Source organism: Ursus americanus, chromosome 4 (genome assembly GCF_024610735.1).
Source record: "Ursus americanus isolate L20-20 chromosome 4, mUrsAme1.1.p, whole genome shotgun sequence".
NCBI lineage: Eukaryota > Metazoa > Chordata > Mammalia > Carnivora > Ursidae > Ursus > Ursus americanus.
The window spans coordinates 56,578,830-56,600,004 of record NC_142130.1 but is presented as its reverse complement, the minus strand read 5'-3'; the positions used below and the strand labels follow the sequence as shown (position 1 = coordinate 56,600,004).

General features: G+C 34.9%; 1 protein-coding gene across 2 annotated transcripts in view; it reads left to right on the top strand.

Moving 5' to 3' along the window:
• Positions 1-13,690: 13,690 nt before the first annotated feature.
• ARL6 (ARF like GTPase 6) overlaps positions 13,691-21,175 on the top strand; it is a 42,204-nt gene continuing 34,719 nt past the window's right edge. Inside the window, exons 1-2 of one of the 2 annotated variants that reach the window (XM_087861711.1) lie at positions 13,691-14,308; positions 16,992-17,141. In XM_087861711.1, coding sequence (XP_087717837.1) covers positions 17,019-17,141 — 123 coding nt within the window. In that variant the 5' untranslated portion in view covers positions 13,691-14,308; positions 16,992-17,018. The remainder of the gene's footprint in view (positions 14,309-16,991; positions 17,142-21,175) is intronic. The other variant, XM_045785393.2, reaches the window with a different exon arrangement.

Here is a 21,175-nt window from a genome sequence, read left to right as displayed (position 1 = left end):
CAACTATACCACTGCATGTTCCAGAGAGGGTATGAACAAACCTAACACAGGAGCGTATATAAATTGTGTGTCAACCTGGACCCATAACACAACGACATAAAAATGTGAACACAGCTAGAGTGTGTTGTCATAACTGTCTCAGAGGCTGCAAAAAAAAGGCAAATGTATTTTTCAGTGAATTAAGTTGAGTCAATTTATCAAAACAGTGCTGCTTTATGAGTAAGTTCAATTATAAAATCAGCCGTTGTCTATAAAAGTACAGAATGGCTCCTGTGCTGGGTGTGGAAGAGTAGGGAGGATGTGTTGAGAGAGAGAGATTTTAAAAAGAGCAGGTTGTCTAAAGATGCTTATTTAATAAATCAGTTTTTTGATTTTAGACCTAAAGGTGCCCAACCCACGTTCTCCAGTCCCGCCTAGACTACATTGTTTGGTGATAGCAGCTGTTTTGCTATCAAAGGAGACTCACTTTCTTTTATTCTTTTAAGATTTGTTTATTGTCCCATTAGACTAGACCCTCCCACATACATTCTTTGGCTGATTTATCTCCTGATTTTTGTCTACCACAGCTTAATTCTTTTCATTTCAAAAAAAAAAAAAATTCGTATAGAGCTAGAAGGAAGAGTCTTTAAAGTATTCCTTAAAGTATACTAAAAGAGAAAAAACTGAGAAATCCATCACTTTTTAAGTAAGTGTGTCAGAAATAGCTAGCAACATTTTCTAGCCACCACCTGCATGGTCATGCATCACTCATAACTATCTGCAGTTTGCTCGATACATTTACACAAATCTGGATACATGTAGAGGAAATATAAATTTCCATATTTACCTGTCTTCAAATATATATTAAATAAGAACAGATGAAAAACAGATTAAATTTATTAATCATATATATTTATTTTTATAATACAACAAAAAAGTATTTAGAAAAATAAGGAATGAATAATTATGGTCTTCCATAGGACTCTGTCAGCAACATCTGTATACTTTGATGAAATAAATTCTATGAAGTATTTAAACTTCTATAAGATGGGCATTCAGTACTTGCAAGATTAAAGTTCACTGTTAAGAATTTTTTTCTTAAAAAAGTACAGAAATCTTTTTCTATATCTGATTAATTTATATATTTTTTTCTTCCCTAATGTCTTCGTCCAATATTATAAAACTGCCTTTCCCCTTCATCTCTTACCCCAAATGCTCTTTAAAATTTCTTTAGAATTACATTTATATTGTTCAGAACTGTAAGCATGATAATCATACGTGTAATTTTGAACCTCATCATGATCAGAAATGATGTGTGCACATGTGGTTGAAATATTTGTGCACAGTTAAACTGAAACATTAATAAAATAGGGATATCTATTTCTTAATCACCTACCAATCACAGACCCCTGATCCCAAGGATATTATAAGATCCAGGAATATTAACAGTTAAATTGCCAAATTTATTTGGAAATTTTACATGAAATATTTTGAGATTTACTAGTGCACATATTTAGTAATAGAACTACTTAATATGCATAAGTATAGAACTTAATTGTAGAAAGAAAATTAGTAACTTACATAAATCACAGCCTTCAGTAATGATTTTTGATAACTTCAATATGCATAGGCATTCATGTACCTGCTTTACCTTAAATTTGCTAATCTATACCCCTGAGGAGCTTTTTGGATTTTGTAAATCAGACAGTCGAAGAAACCATTTTCATTTTATTTCCTGGGTGGTCAGTTTCCAGTCTATAATCAATTCATTATCTCATAGTATAAGGCATATTTGGGAAAAAATGTAAAAACAATGCACAGTCAAGATGAGAGATTAGGTATGTAAATCATTAAAAAAGAAATTAGAAATTGCAAAGCTCTTGGCTTAACAGGAATAAAAAATTACAGCACCTTTGCACTGAGTTATAGCTATTGATAAGTAAGTTATGCATGCCATAATAAAAAAAGATGTGTATAACTTTAATACTCTGCAGTCCTCTTTAAAACCTATCCAGCTATCACCTGAGTAAAACAGCCTTCTAACTACAGTTCTAAGACCTATCTTAGCCCTCAAAGGGAAAACAAATCCAAACTCAATTCTTGAAAAGCAGAGTTTTTACAGAAGTTCTTCTGAAGAGGTGGTGAAGAATTCATCTCAACCACATTGCTTAAAAAAATCCATTTTTAAAATATCTTTCCCTACCTAATTTCTACTTTATAAATCATGCGATTAAATCTCTTATCCCCAAATTTTCACCAACATTAGGTTTCTTTTTTATGTTCCTTCATTAAATTTTCTAAAACTTCCTTCCTCAGCCCCCTCTGTTCTCTCTTTATTCCTCCATGGCATCTCTTTTCTTTTCTCAGCTTATGCCACTCCACCTGATCCCTACCGGCAAAAGAAAGCACAGAAAAATCTAAAAAGATCTTACCACTCTCCTTAGAACAGGCTGAAGATGGAGGGAAGAAGGGAATGTTGCAGAAGTCATACATTGGCATTTTGGGTCCTACCACATAAATGGGAGCATTTGCACTCACAAAGAGGGAATGAACTCTGGCTTTTTATTAACTGGAAATTAAGTGCTTTGGAAAGTAATTTCAAAACGGATGATGATGATGATCCTTTTCTATAGTTTTAGATAAGTAAATTTATTATTAATTTTAAAAATTTGATTTTAAGAATCAAAAACCATTATCAATTCACTGTTGGTGTACATGTGTTTATGTAACAAAGAGGCTAGAAGCAAATATATCACTTCTTTTAATATTATCACCTTAACTTTTCCAAGCTCAGATTCCACATAGTAGAAAAGACTCCTATCACTTCTTGTTCAATCTGAAAATATTTTGATGCTTTTATATGAGGACTCCAAAAGGTAGAGGAGTACACTGAGTCAAATTGCCGTTATTCTTTCATTAGGACACCAGGCACTGAAGTCACCTAACTTTTGGTTTTTATGATCAACATTTCTAGCAACTTTCAATCTTTATAACGTTCAGTAAAGACAGTATAAACTTTATTTAGTTCAATTTAACAAGTATCTATGAAGTGTCTCCCATACACGTTAAGATTTTTATGGCAAAGATGAGTTTGGCTGTACTGTCCTTACCTTCAAAATAACTCTTAAGCTTAAAACTTTGAGGTTGGAGCCTATTTGCTATGTTTGCTGTGATAGCCTAGTCACTAAGGGCCAGCTCTTTCCATAGAACAAAAATACATTAAATAAGTTAATAAAGCCTTGTCCAGTGTGAATTGGGTTTGTAATCTTTATGGAGAGAAATTTATTTTGCACCTCAGATTCTCATAGAACACCCCACACTTCCTCTAGCAGAGAAGAGCATGCTTGCAGGATTCTCTTAAGACAATCTCTCCTTAGGGGTCACAGATTTGTCTTGTCCAGTGGCAAACTTTCTAGTTCATGTGTAGATTCACTACCTCAAAGGTGACTCCTCCAATTAGAAAACATTAGCCTTTTTTCAAAACAACTGGAGTAATCTCTTGCCCAAGACAATTCACTGGTCTTAGTAAACATAATAATTATGAACCTGCAAGGTTGCATAAAATTCTTTCAAACATGATACATTTAACAAGGGCAAGAGGTTTACTCATGCCTAGATCTAACATATTACTAGATGAAATAAAGGAAAGGAAAAATCTTAAGTTGCAGAGGCATAAATCCCCCCTCTTCCACTTACTGTTTCCTTAAAAAACAAAATATTAGGCAGATATTTCAAAGATTTCACAGGATAAAAATAATTTTTTAAAAGATTTTATTTATTAATTTGACAGAGAGAGACAGCCAGCGAGAGAGGGAACACAAGCAGGGGGAGTGGGAGAGGAAGAAGCAGGCTCCCAACAGAGGAGCCCGATGCGGGGCTGGATGCAAGGCTCAATGTGGGGCTCGATCCCAGGACTCAGGGATCACACCCTGAGCCGAAGGCAGACGCTTAAGGACTGAGCCACCCAAGGGCCCTGAGGATAAAAATAAATTTTGAATGTTATAGGGGATGTGACACTTCCAGGAAAAAAAGGTCCACGGATCCAGAAGATATAGGTCATCAAAATATAACTTTAATTCTCTTTCTTCTAATAATTAGATTTGAATTTCAAATTAATGTGGATTTATATAAATGTGTAAAAAATGATGTTTACATCTTAATTGAAAAACTTGGGGGACACCTGGATGGCTCATTTGGTTAAGTGTCTGACTCTTGATCTCAGTTCAGGTCTTGATCTCAGGGTCGTGAGTTCAAACCCCATGTTCCAGCTCCATGTTAGGCATGGAACCTACTTTAAAAAAAAAAAAAAAGACTTGGGTTCTTTGTTTTTAATTAGAAACAAAAATTGGTTGTTGGCATTTGCTTTTTTATGATTTTAGAATAGATTTGAAAATCTACCTTTAGCTTGTCAGTGTTGATTCAAAATTACTGAATTTTAAAAATGAAACAAAAAAATAAAGAAAACTTCTCATTTACTAAGGGTAGAAAAGCACTACCAAATGAATATAAACTTCATCTTTTAAAAAAATCTGGCAAATACAAAGTTTTGTGTGTCTCTGAATGATACCAAGTCACTTCCATTTTATTATATTTTTGCACTTTCCTGTTGAAAGCAGTTTCTTTCTAAACAAAACAGAAAGGTTCTCGCTTGAGTTTCCATGCTGGTTAACTAAGTACCAGATCTCTGCATCATTAAGAGAACTTCTGATTTGTTTCACTTAAAGGGAAAAATCTCAAAGAAGAATTCCACTATCCTTAGACATACCTAATTCATACTTAAGAATAACAAAGGCATTACAGAAAAATTACCTGACAGATGAGGATGAAAGATAGCTCTCAAATGTAGTATAAAGAAGTGGTTCCTACTTTCAATTAGAAAATGAAGTACATATTAACAACACAATTTCCTGGGGGTTGTAAATTAGAAATCAAACTCAGTGAAAAATCTTCTCTTAAGTAAAACTCTTTCCTTACCCATATTTCTGCACTATTTTTTAACCTCTGGGTGTCTATTTTGTTGTAAACTCACTTTTGGTTAAGATAATAAGTTATCAATTCAAATAATAAATCAGAACAACTGAGATACGACTTTAGAGTGTTCTACAAAATAATGAAAGAACAACCACCTACTTCAGGATTCCTATTTAGTTAGCCCAGTCTCTAGCTCATTAGCCCTCATTGAAGGGAAAACTGTCTTTATCCCAAAATGATACATTATCATAAAGAAAAATTCAGAGTATGAGAACCTTCATTTTTTACATATCCAAATTTTATATTTAGGCATTATTAACTTTGAAGATAGATGTCCTTGTTTTCATAACTTAAATATGAGCTTACATGCAAGCAATATTGATGTAAACATTTCTATGAGTTTTGCCACATTTATAGATTATCATCATCAGAACAGTCTTCATTTGCCTGTGTTCTAGAAAGATCAAATATCGTTTAACTTTTTGAAATCATGATAGATGGAGTGAATAGTGCTAAATCATAAAGATGAGTAAACAATGCACTTATAAGATTTTTACCTAATTTAAAATGTCCTCTTCTATAGCCTTTATAATAAATTAAATCTCTCTTCTACATTTAGTAATTTATAGAATTAAATGTATGCATTTAGCTAGAAATTGCTTTTGTTAAATTTTCATTTAAACACATCTTCACTCAGACACTAGAATATAATTCATTCTGTTAGCTCATTTCTCGTGCAAATTAGTAACTTTTGCTCTCTTTAGAATTATTTACCCAGTAATATCATTATTTAGGTTGTAATAAAATTTTTCTTTGTACATGCTTTACTTGGTGCCACATATTTTTAACTCTGAAATAAATCTGCTTAAAATTGTGGTCTTTAGAAACTCTATGGCAAAATCAATGGCTACTCATTTGCTAACAAACTTATAACTGAATGAGATATTTTTTCTGTCCATGTGATTGATGTGATCATTGTTAAATCTAACTTATTTGAATATTCATTGGTATTTTATCTAGAGCTATTATTTCAATATCTTTAAAACTATCTTTAAAACAGTACTGAATTTCATAGACAATATGACAATAAACAATGATTGGAGATTTTTTAAATTCCTGCACTGCTTGAAAAATAAGGTTTGATGTGCGTAAATGTTTATCATTGAAGTTTTTAATTTGCTTTACTGTGATGTTTCTTCCCATGTCATATGCGTTCAAAGAAAATTATATTAATATATCTATACTATGCAAAAATCTCATCTTCTTCTTACAAATACAGAATTTTGGATTTTTTTAGGCCTCCAAGAGAAAAAAACATGTGAAATGGGAGTTTTGTTTTGTTTTGTTTTTGGTGGGGCATAACATTTGAGTGGTCCTAACAGATATGCATAACATTTGATTTTAAAGATTACTGTATGTGCTTTATTTCTGATACATTATTAATCGTTTTCTTAATCACATCCTATCCTAAATTATGTCATTAAAAATCTGAATAACTACAGGATATAAATGTCTATGGACATTTTTCATAAACTATACTTGGGTTTAATTTTGTATTCAGTACAAAACTTTGACAGCTTAATTTTTATTTTAATAGTTTCTTAACAATGTTTTTTAAAATGTTGGTTATATTATACCTTCTATAATAACCTTATTTTGTAAAACTCAGAGGCAGACCATTTATGCAGAACTTGGAAACAGACCAATTTCCATTAAAATTGAGGAAAAAACAAAAAGATAATACAAGGAGGAGTTTTTTTGTCAAAACTAATAATTACCATATTTAAAAAAAACTGTTAGAAAAGAGTGATTAAAAATTCTGTCATATTACTCTTTCAGTAATTTTGAAACTAAAATGCATTTTGAGGATGGGAATCTCTAATATAAATAAGTCTATTAATATTTGTTAAAATATATAGTGATATATAAAATTAGAAATTTTGCCAAAATATCAAAAATAGAAATTTATTTTTAAAAATTTTATTAATAAACCAAATGACCACAATTATTAACATTTCTGTATTGCTCATTCTTTTGATTTCTAAGACCTATATATAATAAAAGAATTTGACAAAAAGTACATTGAATATTGGACTGTCAAAGCATTTTATACATATCAACAAATCACTGTCATAGATAAGAGTTTTTTCTCCTGATATTATTAAATGTAAAAAGTTTATATAGTATGCAGATAAAAAGAATTGAGTTAAAAGGGTAGTCTTTTAAATCAATTTATGCTTTTATGCAATTATGTAAATTTTACATAATTTTGAATGTTTTAAAAATGTATCTACATATTAATTTTATATGTTATGATTTCAAAGTGCTTATATTCTTTCAAGGAGATTGCCTTCTCTTTGCAGTTGTTTTAAAGAAAGAGCCGCTTTATATCTTATATTTCCATTCAGTCTCATAATGCTTACAACTTTCCAGTTCTCAGTGAGTTGAAGCCAAATGCCAAAACACGGTGGCTAGAAGTAATTGCTTTTGAAGTTACTCTTTTTTTTTTTAATCTAATATGGGTTAGATGTCTCATAAAGTCTGCTGGCGAAAGCAAACTCTTACTTTCTCATGAATGGGATACAAAAAGAAAATCCTACATTGGACTTTATGTGTTCAAAATAGTGAACATGTATTTTTGTAGTTATTTCTCACTACTTACTGTTCATTCAATTTTTAAAATTTCACCAGATGGGATACCTCAAACAAAAGTGAAAGGCCATTCCATTTTTGTATAAACTGCTCTCAGAGTCTCCAAAAATCCCTTTGAGGGAGCAAAACATTCCCTTTTCCCAACTTATAACTTCTCTATACCATTAAATGAAATAATTGGGTATCTGTAGTTTAATATGAAGAACAACAACAGAGCATGATTTCTCCAAAGCTCTGACACTATGGGAAACAGATATAATAAACAAAAGAAAAAAAATTAAAGGAAGTTCTGTTTGCTGGTCCAAAATTGTATAATTCCTAAATTTTAAAATTAGTATATACACATACTGATTAAATATGTTTATCCATAAGTTTATTTGTTTCATTAACTAGTGTTTATTGAACACTGTCATGTACCAGTATCCTGTTCTAAGCACTAAAAATACAGAGTGACCAAGATAAGCAAAAGCCTGCCTCATGGAATTGATCTTCTAGCGGTAAAGGTACACAATAAAGAAATGTTGTGTTGATAATTAAAAGCAATAACATTACATAGCATGACTGTGGTTTTACATTAAATGGTAAAAGAAATTTTCTATGAGGATGTGACATTTAAACTGTTATCTGAAAAGCATGAAGGAACCAGTCAAGAGATGATCGGAGGCAAGAACATTCCAGGCAGAAGGACCAATTTAATGTGTGGGCGTTTGGAGTGTTTACAGATAGAGAGAATGGTGTGCTTAGTACACAGTAGAAGAACTGAAGAGAGGCAAAAGGAGATAGGAGTGAAAGAACATTTATGAGGCTACCGCAGTAGTTTAAGCAGAAAAAACATGTTGGCTTTTGTTAAAGTGGAAGTAGTCAAGAGAGAAGTGGGGGAATTTGGGCTATGTTTGAACCCAGGGCTTCCTAATGAATTGGGTATGAGGGGTGAAAAAGAAAGAAAAATCAAAGATAAATTCTATTATTTGGAGAATGAGAGACTAAGCAGTGGTGGGGAGCAGGTTTGAAGGGAAAAATCAAGGGTTAAGTTTTAGCTACATAATGCTTGAGATGCCTGTTAGATATTCAAATGGAGGGTGAAGTATATATGAGAGTCCCAAGGAGCAATTAGAGATAGACATCAAGATTTGTAAGTCATCAGCATATAAATAGTGTTTAAAATTTTGAAATCACCTGGGAAAAGGCTGTAAGAGAAGTAGGCTGCAATTGAGGTCTAAGGCATTCCCATGTGTAGAAGTTAGGCAGGGAAATGGAAGCCAATATAGGGACACTAATGAGTATAAGGTAAGGTAGAGAAAAAAAAAAACCCAACTGGTCATTTGGATTAAATGCTTATAAGAAGCCAAGATGAGAACGTACAAATGGCCACTGGATTTGGCACGTGGAAGTTATTAGTGACCTTGACAAAGACAGCCTCTATGAAGTAATGTAGTCAAAGCCTGATTGAAGTGGATTAAGAAGAAATTGTAGGAAAGCTGGTGGAGTCAATATCTATAAACAACTCTTTCAAGAAGTTTTACTCTAAAGGAAGCAAGAGAAACAGGGCAGTAGCTGGAGGGAGATATGGGGCAAGGGAGATTTTTGGTTGTGTGTGTGTGTGTGTTTTTAGAGAAAAGATGCTAGAGTATATTTATATACCAATGAGAATGGTCTAGTAGAAAGGGGAAAACTGATTATGATTATGTAATATAATTACAAAAAAGGTCTTGAGAGGTAGAAGGGTTAGGATCCATCGTGTAGGTAGGGAGATTAGCTTTTGATAGGAGGAGACACAGAACTGCAATGGGAGGAAAGGCAGAATTACAGATAGGTTGGTAGATTTGTGGTAGAAAGGTAAAGATGTTACTATGTGAATAGTCCTATTTACCACTGACATAAAAGTCAATACACAGAGTGGAAAGGGAGTATATATTGGAGGAGAGAGGTATAAGTAGTTGGAAAGGAGAAAAGTGAACTATATAACACACACATATATATTATACACACACACATACGCATACATGCATATATACATAAACACAGTCAGTGGGTATTTGTGTATATGTAATACGCCATGGAAAAAAGATGTATAAAATATTTGAAAGCCATTCTTACTAAATATTTTTGAGACATCTTATTTGAAGGACCTGAAACAATTCTGTCCTTTCCAAGGACTCTAATAAGTGTTCTCTTTTCCATAATGTAGAGATTAAGTGAGGACTTCTCAATGCCATAGATACTTCTCATGTTTTGTTATTTATTTTTGTCTATTACAGATTAAAAGGCAGAAATATTTTGTAGCTATTCTGTTATAATTCAAATCCTATGAACATTAAAATTAGTATAATCTTGAAAGGTATGTATTATATACTCAAGCTGGCAGTTTTCTCAAAATACTGTTTTGGAGGGTTTTGGGCCCCCATCTGAATTTAAAAAAAAAAAAAAGGCAAACAGGCTCTAATCATTTAGCAAAACAATACTTTCGCTTTGTTTTCATATGAAAAAATCAGTACCATCTGTCATTTAGGAGAAGCACATGGGTAATATCATTTTGTTCATTGTGCCCTCCCTATTGGAAGGATGTGATCTTTTGATTGGGCTTGGATCTTTATTTCTGGATAGGATGTATGTAATTCAATGTGTTGAATTTATAGGTGCATATGGATTGGATGTAAAATTAGATTGTGAATAATGGAATAAGATTGCTCTCCATTTTTTTGCTGTTTTAGCATAGACAAAAATAGAAAGATGTATGTGTACATATGAATATGTATTTGATTAAACACTTAATATTTAAATGGCCATGTCAAATATTAAATAGTAGATGTTGACAGTTGCAGTGTATTCAAATAAGTTATAAAAATCCTTGTAGCACAAATCCTAAAAAGTTTAATACTTAACAGTACATTTATATAAAATACCTAGATGACATCTGTCTAGGTTGAGGCATTTAATCCCTCATAGAGCAATATTTGACTAATGAAAAACTGCAGCTGAAAACATTTCTCCTTCCTATAAGTATGAATATGGTTTTTAAAATATATCTCTCTGTAACCTGTCATAAAGTTACTTATCATTAATTATGGATTTAGCAGTGTACCCATCTACTATTACAAAAGGGGGAAAAGATCTGTTTGTGAGAATAAGGAAGTGCAGCACGGTATTTTTTCTCTTTGTTATTACTGTTTCTCTTTGGGATCTACTTAGAGCTTCAATATATTGCCTTCCACTCAGGTTCCTTACACAGACTATGTTCTCTTTTCTGGTTGTATAACAAGATTGTAGAGAGATAAACACAGTAAAAGGGTGTTAGCAATTGAACTGCAATCCTACCTATTATCTACTTTGCTATAGCAGCAAAGTAGTCCAGACTTACTTAAAGGCGGTATTGTTTTCATCTTATAAAAATCTACTGTAATATTATGATGTTCCATGTAAATTTTCATGTGCTGGCATGCTTACAAGTTAATAGTGTTATAGAATGCTCAGCTCTCAATGAGGGATTGTTTGTGGTTAACTGCATTACATATGTCATCTATCTATTTGCTGAAAGAATATGGTGTTTAGCAAAACTACCTGCTGAGCAACATAATAAGATTTTTGTACAAAGTACAAATTACTAATTATTGTATTTTATTTTTCTATGATTTCCTAAGAGGCATTACCAGGGTCTTACAGATGGAGTAAGCCTGTTTATTAAAATATCTATTAGCAAATAAAAGTTACAGTTCTGGTGGTTAAATCTGTGACTTTTTTGTACTGTTGTATTGATGAATATTTAATATAATTTATTTTTCAGTCTCTTAAATCTAGACGCTCTTTAGAAACATAATTCCGGATGCAAAATCATAGCTGTAATTTTTCAAAATAATTAATGTCATTAGCGTCAAGGCATAAAATCACATAAATCACTATAAATAGATGCACATATTTTGTAGTGATTTAATATTGGCAAACTATTTTGTGAGCTTAAGTAAATTAAATTGTTCATTGCAGAGGTAATACTGTACATAAATTGCAGATGACCAAAAGATATACATAATGTCCAGCTATTCAAATGGCTTTCGACTGTCAGCATTCATTCCAAAAATGTGCAATAAATTATGAATCAGGGATTTTCTATATTTTTTTTAAAGTTGATGGTAAGAAAATACATAAAAAGTTCCTCAGTTAATCAAAATAGTGTTGTAGTCATCATATTTTAGACTTAACTCTTTTATAATTCTTCTACTACAGTTCCAAAAGCCAGTATGAAATTAAATCTGGTTATAACTGAAACTTCCTTCTCTTCTACAGAATATCGTAAGTAGCCTTCAGAAAATCACATGCCATTTTTAAAGCTTCCCACCCTCATAATAAAAATGAAGACAGCCAAACTAACTTATTAAATCAAGTGGAATAATTTTTATGCTGGGCCTGTCAGTACTGAAAAGGAGTTTCAGTTGGCAAAGTACCAAAACACAGATTCAACCATATGAAATATTTACATTTTTTAACTTTTACATATTTTTAAAACTGGCATTTTTTCTGTGTTATTGAGTATACTGTGGGTTTCACTAATCTCTAATGATAAGCCATCACATCAACTACACTTATCTAAGATAACGATTTACTTAGCTATTTTTTTGTCAAAGAATTATGTATATGCCTAAATTTACTGAAAAGTTGGATATCTAATCTCCCTGTCATATTTCCAGTTTTCACCAAATGTTTTATACTAAGCGAAAATAGAACTCAACGTAAGGGCAGAAACTATCAACCCCAAACAGGAAAAAATAAGTTTGTGCACTAACATTTTCTGAAACAAAAGATTTCTGCTTAACACTATGAAAAAAGTCATATTCAGGCTGGAAGGAAATTAGCTTCCATGTCTCATCAAGATGAATCACAAATGCCCAGACACAAAGTAAAGGAATTAATACCTTCCTGTAAATGCATTTACACTCAGAAGTTAATGAACCGGAATATTTAGGAATTGGGTCACATCCTATCCACATAATAAAAATTTCAGGACAAAGGAAGACAGGAAGTTATTTACTGAACACCTACTATGTGCCAAGCAATATACTTTTTAAAACTATTCAATCCTCAGAACTACCAAATGAGATAGTGTAGTTTTGAAAGTGAGGAAACTAAAGCATGGAGAAGGGTTAATTGGCCTAAGGCCATAGTTAGAAAGAATATATCCGGTACTCCGTTTTCTTTTTTTTCAAATATTTTGGAATATACAACTATGGGTTGTTGTTAGTTTTAGCCTTTCAGGAGTCACTCACTCAGAACCACACTTTTTCATTGTAAAACAACCACATTTGCAAATTCGGAAACGGGACAACAAAAACAACACCCTATAATCATCCACATAAACACCCCCATCATTAATTTTATATAATTCTTCTGGTCTCTTTTTTCACCCTCGTAGTCCGCTTAATAGGTAAAATTAATTAATAGGCCAAAGATCAGGCTGGGTGGTAAACATAACCCTAGCTAGTGCGTTTGTTGGGGGTCGGGGGTCCCATACTCATGGCCAAAAAGGAAACTATAGATGAAAACTTAAGAGGAAGGGTTTCATCCATGAAAAGCATTCATTGGTGTGGGGGGTGGAAGGGCTGAAGCTTGGTAGGTTGAAAGATTACTCCAACTGTAGTCTGTCCATTGGAAAGCGTGGTTATAAAAATGTGGAGAAATGAGTATATCTAAATATTTTCAACTAGAGTACCATTGTTACTATAAAATCCCAGTGCAATTTTAGAAGGTGGTTAACGTTAAGCATTCAGATTACTCCTTTCCTGACCACCTACTGATTTGATTCTGGGGACAGTAATCTAATTACAGATTATGGCTAGTGGAAATCTCTTCAGGAGATCAGACAGCTAAGAGTACAGGCATATTTCCTCTGCCGAGTCACGCTTCCGACTTTTCACACCAGTTTTATCTCCACGCCCCACCTACACTAACAGTTTTACTTCAGCACTCCTGGGTCTGAGGCCTGTAAGAGCCCGAAAAGCCTCCGTGGGAGGGGCAGCAGGACTCCAGCGCACGCCTTGCCAGAGTGGGCACAGCTGTGTTCTTCGGTCGTTGCCACCACGCTGCGCGCGTGCCGCGTAAAGACGCAGAACTTCCTCGTCGCTCTGAGAGCCACACGGCGCACCCTCCCCGGCGTGCGGGAATTGCTGATATTCTCCCGAGACGCTTGGAGAGACGGGGCGAAAGAAGCGCACGCAGCAAACGCGACGCCAACTGTTTCCCAGCAGGCTCTGCGTACGCCTACAACTCCCATCATGCTCCATCCTGGACAACACTGCTCCTCGCAGAAAGGCGGCAGTTCACCCCGCCGCCTGTCTTCACACCTTCTTTAATACTCCTCGGTGTGCCTCTAGCGTTTTCGGGAGCTCTTCAATGCCATAAACAAGAGCACCAAGGCTACTTCCTAAGACCTCCATGGAGGCGTGGCCTCGGGACCGGAAGAGGTTCCGGTTGCCAAGGGAACGCCAAGCGCCTAGGCGCCTGCCCAGCCACTGATGCTCTGGCTGAGGCACAGGCTGCTACCAGTTTGTCCAGCTTGTAGAAGCGGCTTTGCTCAGGAGCAGGGATTCTTAAAATGGAGGCATAGAGACGAAGGCTGAGAGACGACCGATATTTATCCCCCCAGAGACGGATACGAGCGAGTGGTCCATTCCTGTTCCTCTTCAGCTCCTGGGCCCGCAGGACTAACTTCAAAGACCAGGTATCTCCCCGCCCTCCCCCCACCTTGTTTGTAGCCCGCGCCGCCGCCGCCAGCCACCACGACCACTCCCGTAGCGTTTTAGAAATGCTCTTTACTCTTTTCTATGGTTTTCACTCCTTACCGTTGTTTCTAAAGTGTAAGAGGGGGGAAAGGAGAGAGGATTTATGCGGTTAGTACTAGCGACCCCAGAAGACCCATCGTTTGGGTGAATTTGTTCGGTTGGTTTTATCACCGCCCAGCTTGTGTTTTTATTTGGTGTGTGGGAAATGTTATTGAAATTCTATCATCAAAAACTGAAAGCCGAATAAAAATGTTTGAAGTACTGAAAGTCTGCTATAATTCACTCTAGGAACTTTTTTTTTTTTTTAAGTTTACAAAGTACCATTCATGGTGTTTCTCTCTGCCCCACCACTATCTGCAACTTACCACCTTCCAAGCTCTTTACTGTGGATAACATCCTAATTCTTCAAGACTTTTCTGGCAACAAGTGATCCTTTAGAAAACTGCTTCTCAGATAATAACCAAGAGGTTTGATTGGCTGGTAGAAAAGAAAGAAACTGGAAAGGTAGATCAGAACCAGATTGAACCTTAAAAGCCACGCGTGAACATTTGGACTTTATTCTGAAATCCAGCAGTTTTCAATAGTAACTATACATCAGAAACACCGTTTAGCTTTTTAAAATAATGGATGCCCTAATCCTATCACCAGAAATACTAATTCAGTGGTTGATTCCAGTGTATACCCAAAGTTGAGAATCATGGCTTTAGGCATAGGGAGCTACAGAAAACTTTATATCTCCCACTGTGCACATAGGGCATGGTAAATATATGATGAGTGGCTTAAATTGTTATCTTTCCTTCTTTCATACATGGAAAAAGTAAACTTAAAGAAATGTATGATTACTAAGAAATAGAAACATAGATGTATAGGCTATAATTACATCTTTTAGAATAACTGACTTCTAAATTGTACATCCCAAAATATTTCATTAACAAGCATTGGGTTTAATAATCCATGAAAAAGTGTTGGAAAATCACAATCCAGAGTTCTTTGGAAAATGAATATTCAAGCATCACGTTTTTGACTATCGATGCTTTATAGTGGATGCCCAGAGGATGATGATGTGAGAAGTGGTCATATTTTTTTAAAATTTGTTCAAAATTGTATGGAAAATGGAAAACAAGATATTGTCTATTTTTTAATTAACATAATGTATTATTTGCTTAAAAGTAAGATACTGTCTTTTTATCAATATGTTTAGTACAATAAATAACAAAGTGAGAATAGTAGATCTACTTTGAATTAAAATGGTCTGTGCTAATTGTTTCATGATATCAGAAGGCTAATTTAGATTCTACAAATGTTCCTTATGCTGAGATTTAAAGGAATGGACTGAGTGAGATTTGAATCTCCAACACAAGGAGAAAAGTGGCACAAATGGAGTACCTGAAATCAAACCCATCCCTTGGATAAGACAGCCGTGGCTCTCTTGTAGGCCCCGTGCTCTGGTGGGGCATTGTGCCTGCTCTTTTCTGCACATCATTGAAATTTGGTTTTGAAATTTCTGTCAGTATGATCGCCCAAGGGGCCTAAGCAAAATCGATGATGCAGCCTCCTTTTGATGCAGTTGTCTTGGAAACCTTATCATTTAAGTTACTGCAACGTCGCATCCTTCAGGGTATGTTCTTGCCTAGGATAGGATGGGATAAAAAGCACTGAAGGAGTTGAGGGATGACAGGCTCCTGGAACTTTAGATGGAAATGAGAATAAATCAATTAAATGAGATAATATTTAGAGAACTTTGAAAATGATGGTTAGGAGAGTAATAGGAAATATTTGGGACATAGGCAGATTGTAGTTACTGCTAGAGCAGTCTCTGTAGCAGTTGAGGGCTGGCAACAGGGATATCTGTCTTATCCCACGATAATGTTTTGGGGAGTGATGGATCAAAGGGGAGCACCTTGGAAAGTTTCATTTGGAAAGTTCATAGGTTATGAGCAAGCAATATGTGTAGCAATATATTATATATTAAAGTAAATATATCTGTTAGTATTCTTTGTTCCTCTTGATAGAAAATGCAACTTAAACTGGGTATAATCAAGCAAACAAACAAAAACAGTGAATTTAATAGTTACTACTTCAGATTATTGCATAATACAACAGTGGGGCTGGCTTCAGAAAAAGATTTAACCAATTCCTCAAATAGTGTAGCCAAATCTCAGTTTTTCTCATTTCTGGTCTGCCTTCTACTTTCTAAGCTTCAGACCATTTTAATTCAAAGTAGATCTGCTATTCTCATGAACTCCTTTGCCCATACATTATTCCAGATTTCTAGAAAGGCTGCAGATATTTTCAAGATCACAAGTGGCAGACTCCACACGATACTGAGTTTAACCACATTTTCTTCTTAAATATTATAATTTACCAGAAGAAATATACAGCTATTTCAAGGTCATTGTTCTTTGTGTTGCCTAGGGTTATAAACTGCCAATCTGCATTTCAGATCAGGCTCCTTTGTGCTAATCAGCTTAAACTTTTGTTTACTAAATACAAAGCTACATTGACTTGGTTTTCATGATCTTGTCTTTAAATTATTAAATTTTTTGATGCACAGGCTCATATTTTCCATACCTAAGCTGCCTGTGATTGATATATCTTTTTTTTTTAATTTCTAACTTGCAGCTGTTTTGTAAATACTTGAATCACGTTATGGGATTGCTAGACAGACTTTCAGGCTTACTTGGCCTGAAGAAGAAGGAGGTTCATGTTTTGTGCCTTGGGCTGGATAATAGCGGCAAAACAACAATAATTAACAAACTTAAACCTTCAAACGTAAGTATCTTTGTTAGATGTTTTATGTATTTTCTGCTAGAGAAAGTTAACATGCAGAATTATTTTGTTTGCCATCATTACTTCATATAATCATGTTATGAAATCCTATTAACCATGTAGTACCTTAAAGTAATAAATGTCAGTCAGCCATAATTTGCAGTGTATTTTATGCAGATATATGAGTGAGTCTTGATTATTTAAACTGGAATATTTTCCAAAGGTCTTTTTTTCTTAAAAGATCCTCACAAATTTGCCAAGTTTACTTTTAGGTAGCATTGCCTTCTTTTTGGCTCCCCCTTTACAAGAGAAACAAAACAAAGGGAATGATGAATCATTTCTGTCGGTTCAATGGATAATTAGCTTCCCAGGAGTGTGGTATGCATATCAATAGTAGTAAGCAGAATGACTTTAAGTCATTTAAGTAATAAGTATATGAACATATAGTTTGAACATTCAACACGTGGTATATAAGTTAAAGTTAGGTTTTGTTACATATAAAGAAAACCCACGTAACAGTGGACTGAATAAGATAGAACCTTCTTTTTCTATCGTCTATACAGAGGAGGTATACCAGGGCTGGTACTGCAGCTGTGTGGTCATTCATGAGACATCCAGGCACCTTCCATCTTTCTGTTCTGCTGTTCTAAGTGCCTGGTTTTCATCTTCAAGATCTCCACACGGTCACCTTGATTAACTGTATTCTAAGTCACAGGGAGGAGAAAAGAACAAGGCAAAAGAAGAGGCCTTCTTGCTAAATAAGCCCTCTTTAAAGAACTTACCCAGAAGCACCAAATAATGATTCCTAACTTATATCTCATTGGCTACCCCTATCTGTAAACGAAGCTGGATTTTTTTTTTAAAGCAAGGCATACTGCTGCTTCCAAAAATAATAGGGGTCCTGTAAGTATGGAAGAAGAGAAGACTAGATAACTAACGTTTACAGTTATAAATATACTTATTTAGGTAAAAGCCATTAGTGAGTTAATGAAAAATGTAGAGTGAAAAAATAATATAGAGTGCATACAGATAGGGCAAAAACTAAGAAGCTGGTACTGTTAATGACTAAATGGCTAGAGAATGGAAAATATTGGTCCCAAATGTGGTAGTTTCCTCCAAACAATGTTTCAGGTTGAGCAGAATAAGCAGCGTACTACTCCCATTTTCTTTTGCAGCAGCTTCTGTTTTATTTCTGCTTAGTTGGAGATTGCTTTGAAATACAAAAACACCATTATTTCTTTTTTTCTGGTCATTATTCCCTTCTACATAGATGAGTTTACCACATAAGAACAACTAACTGCTGGTGTATTTTCAGGTGTGAGTTAGTGTGAGGGCCAGGATAAGAAACTGGAGATGGATTTGGAAGGCAATTTAGGTGTTTTAAGGAGTTCCCCAGCTGAGTTGGGAGTCAGCTGAGGTATACATGCTGAAGTCAGGCAAAGATAAAAAATACCAGCTTTATTTAATTTTGGAGGGCAAGGGTTAGGTCTGTTCAGAGGACTTGCTAACACTCTATTTTATTGAGATTGGCCTTCCAAAATTTCAGGGTTTCCTCCTCAGGGAAAGATCCTACTCTTCTAGGTTCATTGCATGGCTAAGATCAGATGAGAGTGCAGGCTCGTGATAGGGCTGTGGCACTCAGATGAGAGAGAGGAGAGAGATCAGAACCAAGAATGCTCAGTTCTGTTTCACAAACTGAGCAAAGGAGTAATTCTTTACCCATGGAGAGGAATAAATTGGAGGAGGTGAGATAGAGAAATATGGAGTATCATTTAATGAAGTTTTCTCTATATGTGAAGATAGGGGAAAAAAAGTTTAAAAAGCTCACATGCATTAGAGTCTTATCTCCTGACCTAGGTGATTACAAGAAATTTCTTTATCAGTCCTTAAGAGGGAGATAAAGCATCCTACCCAGTTGGATGGGGTCCAGAACTGAACTTAGAGAACAGTGAGCATATGTTAAAGTAGAACCATACCCAGTTGTGCCTTGGCCCTTGTCAGTACTGTGGATCAGCTCTCAGCGGATCAGGCTGGGCTGGTGCTTAAGAAACTCGGTGACTGGTGACCTGCACTTCCGTAGGTAGAGCTATCAGTAGTAAGCAAGATTATAAGGAAGGTTTTTTTAGGTAAGGGCCTATTCTATCAGAGGTGTTTACATTTTTCTCTACATCAAGGAATTGCCTCAAAAGTAAAAAAATTTTTTTTGGTAAAACTAGTCTTGGGCCACCTGGGTGGCTGTGGGTTAAGTGTCTTGATGCTTGATTTCATCTCGGGTCATGGGATCGAACCCAGTGTCAGGCTCTGAGCTCAGTGTGGAGTCTGCTCCAGATTCTCTCCCTCTCCCCCTGCCCCTTTTCTCTCTCTCTCTCTCTCAATAAATAAATAAATAAATAAATAGACAAATAAATAAATAAATAAAATCAATCTTTAAAAAAAAAAACAAAACCAGTCTCAAATAAGTACAAAATAACTGAAACCAGAGCCACCATTAATAGCCACAAAATGAGGATGCCTTGATGGCTCAGTCGGTTAAGTGTCCGATTCTTAATTTCAGCTCGGGTCATGATCTCAGGGTCATGGAACTGAGCTCAGTGTCAGGCTCTGCGCTGAGTGTGGAGCCTGATTGGGATTTCCTCTCTCCCTCTCCCTCTGCCCCTCCCTCACCTCTCCTTCTCTTAAAAAACATATGTAGCCACAGGATGGACCAGTCCCCCAATGCCTGCTGTACCCAAATTGGCAGAAATAACATTCAAAATACAAAACAGAAATTACAGTCTCCTTCCATCATCCGCAAAGTTTAGTGATCTTCCAAGACATGGTTATTACCATAGGAATAATCTTTGATATGAATGGGAACAGCTTTCTTCCCTGAACAAGGATGTACTTTTAAAGACACTTGCTCTTATTTTTTAACCTACTTAGGGATTTTTTTTTTCATAATTTTTCTGTCATTTCTAGGGATTTGGGGCAGAAAGAGGAGACATCATGTGCTCTGTCTGTGATCTTAAAATACTCTAATACCCCCATTTCAGACTGGTCTTGTGACCTATTAACCCTAACACACTACATTAGTCAGAGAAAGCCCCCAGGAAAACCTGGGTACACAGCCAATAACTAAGGTTTTTTTAATTAATCTTCCAGTGCTTTCCAACATCCCTGTCTCTCTGTTATCTCTGGTGAATTATGGAACTAGTCTAGACTTGCTACTTTCTAACACCACTTCCTGAGACTTAATGTTAAGGTAACTATCCTGTCTCCACAGAACAATTGACCTCTAGATCCTGAGAGCACAGTAAGTTGCTTTGCTTTTTTTTTTTTTTTTCTTAATTTGCTGCTGATAGCCAAAAGACCACTTGAAATAGAATTTCTTAAAGACCTCAAAACCTCTGTCACACAGGTATAGATAAAACACTTGTTTCCTCCGTGTATCCGAATCAAAGAAATCTTTATGAGCTTTACATCCATTATTAGAAACATTATTTTTACTGAATTAAATGAATTATAGAAATCTACAATGCAAAAAATTTTGCAAATCTTGTTTTATAGTTATGTCTCTTATTTTTTGTAGATAAAATCAGTTTCTAGATAACTAGATACTTCTGGACCCAAACTGGCTTTAAGCTATCCTAATGCTTATTTATTGTCAATGTATTGAGGTTGCTGGTGTTTTCTAAACTGATGAATGAGGATGGGGAGGCATTTTAACCCGATCACTCAAGAATGTGTTCTTAAGTGTATTTTCTTAGAGATGCACCCTGTAAGTACCTTTTTTCCCCCAATTTCCATTACCCCTCTTTGCCAGCATAGATCCTATCATACTACCACATCATCCAGATTTATGTTATTTAAAACAATTTGAAATTATCTTGCATATTTAATTGGTAGCTTGTTTATTAAATTTTTCCTCATTATAAATTTAAATTCCGTAAGAGCATAGATCTGATATTGTTCAACCCTAAATCCCTATAATATTGCCTGGTATATAAGTGTATTTTGGGATGAACTGATGGGTAATTTTTTAATTTTCATTTTGAGCA